This window comes from Coregonus clupeaformis, unplaced genomic scaffold, assembly GCF_020615455.1.
Source record: "Coregonus clupeaformis isolate EN_2021a unplaced genomic scaffold, ASM2061545v1 scaf1533, whole genome shotgun sequence".
Classification (NCBI taxonomy): Eukaryota; Metazoa; Chordata; class Actinopteri; order Salmoniformes; family Salmonidae; genus Coregonus; species Coregonus clupeaformis.
Genome location: NW_025534987.1, coordinates 89437 through 99623, shown reverse-complemented (window position 1 = coordinate 99623; position 10187 = coordinate 89437). Strand labels below are relative to the sequence as shown.

At 44.0% G+C, this 10187-nt stretch overlaps 1 protein-coding gene across 1 annotated transcript in view; it reads right to left on the bottom strand.

The window, feature by feature from the left end:
• Window positions 1-2174: 2174 nt before the first annotated feature.
• LOC123487216 (DNA-directed RNA polymerase III subunit RPC1-like) overlaps window positions 2175-10187 on the bottom strand; it is a 69029-nt gene continuing 61016 nt past the window's right edge. The window contains 5 exon segments of the mRNA XM_045218374.1: window positions 2175-2956; window positions 3236-3368; window positions 5460-5591; window positions 6027-6191; window positions 7400-7564. Coding sequence (XP_045074309.1) covers window positions 2808-2956; window positions 3236-3368; window positions 5460-5591; window positions 6027-6191; window positions 7400-7564 — 744 coding nt within the window. The 3' untranslated portion in view covers window positions 2175-2807.

Sequence of the window (10187 nt, the reverse complement as noted above, 5' to 3'; positions counted from 1 at the left end):
CACAATTGGCCCAGGGTAGGGGAGGGAATGGCCGGCAGGGATGTAGCTCAGTTGGTAGAGCATGGCATTTGCAACGCCAGGGTTGTGGGTTCGATTCCCACGTGGGGGCCAGTATGAAAAATAATGTATGCACTCACTAACTGTAAGTTGCTCTGGATAAGAGCGTCTACTAAAATGTTTGAAATGCTCTTATCTACAAGAGAGGCACTGTCAGTTCTCCATTTCCATATTGTTTTGGTGGAACTCCAAGCCTCAAGTCACTGTGACATTTCTGCACTCTTACAAGTCATATCATATCTGAAACCGATTTCTTCATATATTCTCTGTTAAAGAGGTTGAACAGTATCTTAAGCACTTCCAAATTATTTTTAATAGGATGTGAAGTCCCCTGTTTTGGGTTCTGCATGGTTCTGGTACCAGTTCTGACCAACAGTTTCACTTAAATAAATTGATATGTGGACACCGTAGATTGAAAAGGTAGCCCTGATTCTCAGGGACACAGGAGCATGTCTCTTCTGCCTGGTGAAGCAGGATGTGAAATCTGACACCACTTGATGCTGGGATGTCCCTCCTACCTTTAGAAAATATGCAAATTTTCTCTTAACACTAAATATACAAATATGTATTTTACAGTTATAAGGACGGTGAAATATTATAGTTAGTCGTTTTATAAATTGATTATACTCTTTTTAGAAAAAATATAACTCATTTCAAGCCTGATTCATACAGTTTTGTTGAATCAGAAATACATAATATTTCCATATTTCTACTGTGTCCTTGAGCTTGTGTCCTCTAAAGTGACTACACCTCTGCTACTTCTAATGATTTCTACCTGGAAGGTGAGATTAACCTTACTTGGAGTGTGCAGCATTACTAGTTATTGTTTATGGCCCTCTCATGATAAATCATAACTTTTTGGGGATTACGTAGATTACATTTCGTTACATTTAAGAGGTTTGAATTAACGCATATAAACCATGAAGACTCATCCATCAATATAGTAGAGGGATGTTCTAAACCATGAAGACATCCATCAATATAGTAGAGGGATGTTCTAAACCCTGAAGACATCCATCAATATAGTAGAGGGATGTTCTAAACCATGAAGACATCCATCAATATAGTAGAGGGATGTTCTAAACCCTGAAGACATCCATCAATATAGTAGAGGGATGTTCTAAACCATGAAGACACCCATCAATATAGTAGAGGGATGTTCTAAACCCTGAAGACATCCATCAATATAGTAGAGGGATGTTCTAAACCCTGAAGACATCCATCCATACATTAGAGGGATGTTCTAAACCCTGAAGATATCCATCCATACATTAGAGGGATGTTCTAAACCCTGAAGACATCCATCAATATAGTAGAGGGATGTTCTAAACCCTGAAGACATCCATCCATACATTAGAGGGATGTTCTAAACCCTGAAGACATCCATCCATACATTAGAGGGATGTTTTAAACCCTGAAGACATCCATCCATACATTAGAGGGATGTTCTAAACCATGAAGACATCCATCCATATAGTAAAGGGATGTTCTAAACCCTGAAGACATCCATCCATACATTAGAGGGATGTTTTAAACATTGAGGAAAAACCCCAAGCCAGCAGTAAACACAAAAAGCCAATTTGATTGAGGTTTCAGAGAACAGTCACCATACAATAACCTCACCGTAAGAAACAGCAGGAGTGACGCCCGGGCATCCAAGGCCATCATATGGTATACACAGGGTTCAATCTAACCCGGCTCCAGATCGCTCTGGGCTTTAGCCAACTCCTCTCAAGGTTGTTCATTCATTGTCACAGCAAACATGTATGGCATGACAAAGCTGTATGGCAATGACAGTCAGAAGAGTTGGCTCAAGCACATACTTTACAGACCTGGGAACAGGCTCCTTTCAGCCAGTGAACATCATCAAACCATTTATAATCAAATCAGATACTTTACAGACCTGGGAACAGGCTCCTTTCAGCCAGTGAACATCATCAAACCATTTATAATCAAATCAGATACTTTACAGACCTGGGAACAGGCTCCTTTCAGCCAGTGAACATCATCAAAACATTTATAATCAAATCAGATACTTTACAGACCTGGGGACAGGCTCCTTTCAGCCAGTGAACAACATTACACCATTTATAATCAAAAATCAGTGACTTCAATGCTTCACTCTTTCCAGCCACAGGCAGACTTTATTGTACATTCAGAAAGGTAAAGCATGGAAAACATTACAGCATACTAAACCAACGAGGAACATAATACAGTAAGTCCATGAGGCCACGACTAAACACATAAACCAACAACAGGTGAACGTCAGTCTTCCAGACGTTTTGACAGCACTTCTCTCTGTAGTCCTGTGAATTAGAATAAGTGGTATAAAATAACACAATAAACAGAAAGCCAAAGGAAGAGGTTATCAAGCTTCCAAGGAGAGAAAACAAAAACTTCACTTTAAAGGCACTCCTTGTGTACGTACCCCCATGCTGTCTTTTCTCCATCACACCACACTCCCAACACACACACACACACACACACCTCCTCACCACTTCAACTGTCAATCATCAATAGCAAAAGCAGCATATCCAATGAGGTGAGAGTGCCTTGATCAGATCAGTACAGTGAGGGTTGTGGGTTTGATTCCCACATGGGCCACATATCACGTACATGTGCCACTATGTAACCGTAGGTGCCTTTGGACCAAAGCATCTGCTAAAGGAACATGTTCTATTACATTACTAGATGTTTGGGGTGTGGAACAGAGAGTCCTGGGTTCTACTAGGACAGAGTCCCGGGTTCCGCTATGTAACCAAGGGGATGTGGAAGTCGCTGCTGTCGAAGAGCAGGGGTCTCCTGGGTGGCGTGGGGTCCTTGTCAGCCTTGTGTAAGAGCTTGAACAGTCCTGTGCCGATGTTCATGGGGATTCCCATGATGATGCATTCAGATACACCTGGAACCAGAGGAGACAGAGAGAGAGATTGAGCTCAATCAGCCGTGTCAGGAAGTTCTTTCTCAACGGCTAGAAACCCACCCTCTCCTCATCTCCTTCCCATTCATCTGAAAACACTTGACAGGTGGCTAGTTAGTTATTTCAGATCAGTGTAATGAATGAGAGAAGTCGAGGAACAGACAGATTTTTTTTTAGACGAGAAAAAGCCTGTGTATTCTTTGTTATCAAGTAGCTGTATTTCTGTTATTCTGCTATAAACAGATGAAGCCTCAAACTCACCACAGACTGAGTCCTTCTGTCCAAAGTACGCAGCATCAAAGAGATGGTCGGCAGTTTTCTCAAAGGATGCCAGCATCAAGACGCTCTCCTTCATCTTAGCCAGGCCAAACCTGGTGATGCCTAGGATCTCACCCTATGGAGGGCAAATACATTATCCTATTACATAACCCTATTACATTATCTTATTACATTATCCTATCACATTATCATATTGCATAACCCTATTACATTATCTTATTACATTATCCTATTGCATAACCCTATTACTTAAAACCCATTACATATTGTATTACACATATTGTATCCTATCATAAACAGAGATTTTGTTTTATTACTTGTTAAACAAAATCTCTTTCTCTGAGGAATTGTATTAGTATACAAAATATACTGAACAAAAATATAAATGCAACATGTAAAGTGTTGGTCCCATGTTTCATGAGCTGAAATAAAAGATCCCAGAAACGTTCCATACACACAAAAAGCTTATTTCTCTCAAATCAAATTGTGCACAAATTTGTTTACATTCCTGTTAGTGAGCATTTCTCCTTTGCCAAGATAATCCATCCACCTGACAGGTGTGGCATATCAAGCTGATTAAACAGCATGATTATTACACAGGTGCACCTTGTGCTGGGGACAATAAAAGGGCACTCTAAAATGTTCAGTTTTGTCACACAACACAATAGCACAGATGTCTCAAGTTTTGAGGGAGTGTGCAATTGGCATGCTGACAGCAGGAATGTCCACCAGACCTGTTGCCATAGAATGTAATGTTCATTTCTTTACCAACATCGTTTTAGAGAATTTGGCAGTACGTCCAACCGGCCTCACAACCGCAGACCACATGTAACCACGCCAGCCCAGGACCTCCACATCCGGCTTCTTCACCTGCGGGATCGTCGTCCTCACCATGGTCTTGACCTGACTGCAGTTCGGCGTCGTAACCGACTTCAGTGGGAAAATGCTCATCTTCGATGGCCACTGGCACGCTGGAGAAGTGTGCTCTTCACGGATGAATCCCGGTTTCAACTGTACCAGGCAGATGTCAGACAGCGTGTATGGCGTCGTGTAGGTGAGCGGTTTGCTGATGTCAGCGTTGTGAACAGAGTGCCCCATGGTGGCGGTGGGGTTATGGTATGGGCAGGCATAAGCTACAGACAATGAACACAAATGCATTTTATCAATGGCAATTTGAATGCACAGAGATACCGTGATGAGATCCTGAGGTCCATTGTCGTGCCATTAATCCGCCGCCATCACCTCATGTTTCAGCATGATAATGCAGAGCCCCATGTCTCAAGGGTCTGTACACAATTCCTGGAAGTTGAAAATGTCCCAGTTCTTCCATGGCCTGCATACTCACCAGACATGTCACCCATTGAGCATGTTTGGGATGCTCTGGATCAATGTGTACGACAGCGTGTTCCAGTTCCCATCAATATCCAGCAACTTCGCACAGCCATTGAAGGAGAGTGGGACAACATTCCACAGGCTACAATCAACAGCCTGATCAACTCTATGTGAAGGAGATGTGTCTTGCTGCATGAGGCAAATGGTGGTCACACCAGATACTGACTGGTTGTCTGACCCACGCCCCTACTTTTTTTTTTAAGGTATCTGTATTCCCAGACATGTGAAATCCATAGATCAGGGTCTAATGAATTTATTTAAATTGACTGATTTACTTACAAAATATTTTAAATGGTTGCATATTGCGTTCACATTTGTGTTCAGTGTAATATAATTTCCCCATTTTCTTAGCATACAATATAGCTTAGTATTTGTATTGTTTATTTTATACAGTATTTTCTGCTAATCTTTATCAAGGTTGCAATCATTTTGGACTGGACTGTATATCCAATGCATATTCTATTATCATATTATATGATTTGACATGTTTCAGTGGAAAACGTATGTAAAATATGACATTAGCTGAGAGTAGGCATGCATAGGGTTGCAAAATTCTGGGAACTTTCAATAAATTCCCAGGTTTTCCAGAAATCCTGGTTGCATGATTCCGGATTTCCTCCCTATTCCGGCAAGCCTCTAACCGGGATTTTGGGAAAACCAGGACATTTATTGAAAGTTCCAGGAATTTTGCAACCCTAGGCATGCATCTAAACTGTAAACAGAGGACTTCATCTGTCATCACAATACAATGTAAAACTCACTCAATATTATTAATCTTTGAATAAAAACATTCTCCATCTTGTCCAACACCAACCTTATAGGACATGAGGTCTGCGAGGAGCATGACGTGTCTCCTGTCGATGCTCATGCCGTGGTTCACCATGGTGTACTGTATCTCATTGATGATAGTGGACCTAGCCGCCTCGATGCCAAGCGTCTTCTCAACCTGGGAAACACAGAGAGAGACAATTCATCCACCCGCCAGTTGCTTCTTTTTAGATATGTTTTTTTTAAAAAGGAGAATGGAATTCCAAACTCCTATTTGTATGAATGATGAAATGACAGAATGGGAGCAGCAGGCAGACAGTTGAGGTAACAGAAATGCACAGGGCTCATGCTGGGATCGAACCGGGATCCCCGCCGCCGGGAAAGTAGATGGTTCTGGAGGAGAGAACAATCAGTCGGCTCTCAGCACAGAGGCATTGTGGGAAATTCAATCCATTCATTTCATTAACAAAGCCCCTCTTTTACAACAACAGTTGTCATAGGGTGTATTGGTTCAGGCCAATCAATGGGACGATATATTGAAAATCAACCAATCAATGGGACGATAATTTGATGCCGTTTGTTTTTGCAGGAGGGGCTTCTACAGACCAGTTACCTCATAGGTGTTGTTAGAGGTGGTCCTGTTGCCGTTGACACCGTGGGTTGCCATGACGCTGCGCAGGTTGTCTCCCTCCACCAGCAGCTTGTACTTGTTCTTGCCGGTCTGCTCGTCGATGTGAATGACAGCTCTGGAGACCTCAGGGATACCCTGTACAACCACCTGGTAACACCACAGATACATGGAGAGGAGAGAGGAGAGGGGGACAGAGGAGGAGAGGAGAGAGGGGACAGAGAGAGGGGTATAGGGGAGAGGAGGAGAGGAGAGAGGGGACAGAGAGAGGGGTATAGGGGAGAGGAGGAGAGGGGACAGAGAGAGGGGGTATAGGGGAGAGGAGGAGAGGAGAGAGGGGACAGAGAGAGGGGTATAGGGGAGAGGAGGAGAGGGGACAGAGAGAGGGGTATAGGGGAGAGGAGGAGAGGAGAGAGGGGACAGAGAGAGGGGGAGAGGAGAGAGGAGGAGAGGAGAGAGGGGACAGAGGAGGAGAGGAGAGAGGGGACAGAGAGAGGGGTATAGGGGAGAGGAGGAGAGGAGAGAGGGGACAGAGAGAGGGGTATAGGGGAGAGGAGGAGAGGGGACAGAGAGAGGGGTATAGGGGAGAGGAGGAGAGGAGAGGGGACAGAGAGAGGGGTATAGGGGAGAGGAGGGGACAGAGAGAGGGGGTATAGGGGAGAGAGGGAGGAGAGGAGAGAGGGGACAGAGAGAGGGGTATAGGGGAGAGGAGAGAGGGGACAGAGAGGGGTATAGGGGAGAGGAGGAGAGGAGAGAGGGGACAGAGAGAGGGGTATAGGGGAGAGGAGGAGAGGAGAGAGGGGAGAGGAGAGAGGGGTATAGGGGAGAGGAGGAGAGGAGAGAGGGGACAGAGAGAGGGGTATAGGGGAGAGGAGAGAGGAGAGAGGGGACAGAGAGAGGGGTATAGGGGAGAGGAGGAGAGGAGAGAGGGGAGAGGGGACAGAGAGAGGGGTATAGGGGAGAGGAGGAGAGGAGAGAGGGGAGAGGAGAGAGGGGACAGAGAGAGGGGTATAGGGGAGAGGATGAGGAGAGAGAGGACAGACTATAATGAACTGTACAGAGGCTTGGCAGCATTACCCCCCTGGTGAATTCTATGCATTTCAAAGCATAATGCCCCTGTTGATATCATGAAAGAAACAACCCACTAAAATAATCCATTTTGAGACCCGGCTGAGGACTGACACAAGATTAAAGTTTTTTTCCACCAAGAATATAAATGTTTTAGCGCAGCAGTGGGGACTGAGGACGCATTCCAAAATGGCACCCCATTCCCTATGGTTCAATCATTTTTGACCAGAGCCCCAGTCAAAAGTAGTGCGCTGAATAGGGTGCCATTTGGGACGCAACATGATTCTTACCTTGGGCAGGTTATCCTTCAGAGACTGGAGGACGTAGTACATGGAGCTCTTGTTGTTTTCCCTGGGCGAGACACAGACCACTGCCTCCCCATGCACAGCTATGTCTCCAGGCTTCACTTTCAGCTTAGACATGCAGATAGAGTAGCGCACCGTCTCTGCATTCACCTGGAGAGACAGAGATGCAGAGAGAGACAGAGATGCAGAGAGAGAGAGAGAGAGAGAGAGAGAGAGAGAGAGAGAGAGAGAGAGAGAGAGAGAGAGAGAGAGAGAGAGAGAGAGAGAGAGAGAGAGAGAGAGAGAGAGAGAGAGAGAGAGAGAGAGAGAGAGAGAGAGAGAGAGAGAGAGAGAGAGAGAGAGAAATAAAGAGAGAGAGAGAGAGAGAGAGACATGCACACACAGTTGAACAGTCAAACATCAAAGGCAGTCTGTCTGTCTGACTACCTGTCTAAACTGACAAAGGCCGACTGTCTGTCTGACTACCTGTCTAAACTGACAAAGGCCGACTGTCTGTCTGACTACCTGTCTAAACTGACAAAGGCCGACTGTCTGTCTGTCTGACTACCTGTCTAAACTGACAAAGGAAGACTGTCTGTCTGACTACCTGTCTAAACTGACAAAGGAAGACTCTGTTAGTCTGCCCATCTCTTAGTCCAAAAACATGGCTTAATCTCTTTTCAAACACCTGTTTAAACCAAACAGACTTCAATATTAAACCTGGTCTTTCAAAGACAGAACACAACACTGCTGATGAAAAAAGGGCTTCATGAAATACATCTGATTGATTGATAACACATTGAAACCCAGAGCTATGTGTTGGAAATAAATACTATAACTTTCTGTTTTTGATCTTACAGTAGCTTTATCGAGGTCTCAATTCTTATAACAATAAAGTATAAATCACATTAAAATATTCAAATTCTCAAGAGCAACTTTTCTCTCGATAAAGACAGGCCAAAAACGACATGGCGACAGACAGTGGTGGCTGAAACTGAGCTGGAAGAGAAGGTTTGCAACGCCAGGGTTGTGGGTTCGTTTCCCACGGGGGGCCAGTATGAAAATGTATGCACTCACTAACTGTAAGTAGCTCTGGATAAGAGCGTCTGCTAAATGACTAAAATGTAAAATGTTCTCATGGGACAGTGCACAAGATGTGATTAAATACAGAGTGATCTCAAGACGAAGATGACTAAGTAAGAAACCTTTTGTCCACCTGGGACGAAGAAGACTAAGAAACCTTTTCCTCTAAAATGTCCCCTGATAAAGATCAAAGGCAGATGTCCTGAAACCAAAACAGTTAATTTCCTTTCAGCCCTCCCAGTAGTTCATACTCATACAAATAGAACTGATAGAATAGTCACATAGAATTAGAATGAATATAGTCAATAGAATGAATAGAACTATTATATAGAAATACAATGAATATAGTCAATAGAATGAACAGAATAGTCACGTAGAATTAGAATGAATATACACTACATGATCAAAAGTATGTGGACACCTGCTCGGCGAACATCTCATTCCAAAATCATGGGCATTAATATGGAGTTGGTCCCCCCTTTTGCTGCTAAAACAGCCTCCACTCTTCTGGGAAGGCTTTCCACTAGATGTTGGAACATTGCTGCGGGGACTTGCTTCCATTCAGTCACAAGAGTATTAGTGAGGTCGGGCACTGATGTTGGGCGTGATGTTGGGCGATTAGGCCTGGCTCGCGGTCGGTGTTCCAATTCATCCCAAAGGTGTTCAATGGGGTTGAGATCAGGGCTCTGTGCAGGCCAGTCAAGTTCTTACACACCGATCTCGACAAACCATTTCTGTATGGACCTCGCTTTGTGCACTTTGGCACTGTCATGCTGAAACAGGAAAGGGCCATCCCCAAACTGTTGCCACAAAGTTGGAAGCACAGAATCGTCTAGAATGTCATTGTATGCTGTAGCATTAAGGTTTCCCTTCACTGAAACTAAGTGGCCAAGCCTGAACCATGAAAAACAGCCCCAGACCATTATTCCTCCTCCACCAAACTTTACAGTTGGCACTATGCATTCGGGCAGGTAGCGTTCTCCTTGCATTCGCCAAACCCAGATTTGTCCGTCGGACTGCCAGATGGTGAAGCATGTTTCCACTGCTCCAGAGCTTTACACCACTCCAGCCGACGCTTGGCATTGCGCATGGTGATCTTAGGCTTGTGTGCGGCTGCTCGGCCATGGAAACCCATCTCATGACGCTCCCGACTAACAGTTCTTGTGCTGACGTTGCTTCCAGAGGCAGATTGGAACTTGGTAGCGGCTGAGCCGTTGTAGCTTCTACACGTTTCCACTTCACAATAACAGCACTTACAGTTGATCGGGGGGCAGCTCTAGCAGGGCAGACATTTGATAAACTGACTTGTTGGAAAGGTGGCATCCTATGACGGTGCCACGCTGAAAGTCACCGACCTCTTTAGTTAGGCCGTTCTACTGCCAATGTTTGTCTATGGAGATTGCATGGCTGTGTGCTTGATTTTATACACATGTCAGCAACAGGTGTGGCTGAAATAGCCGAATCCACTCATTTGAAGGGGTGTCCACATACTTTTGTATATATAGTGTAGTCAATAGAATGAATAGAATAGTCATTTAGAATTATAATGAACAGAATAGTCATTTAGAAATATAATTAATATAGTTAATAGAATGAACAGAATAGTCATATAGAAATATAATTAGATTAATATAATTAATAGAATAGTCATTTAGAAATATAATGAACAGAATAGTCATTTAGAAATATAATTAATAGAATAGTCATATAG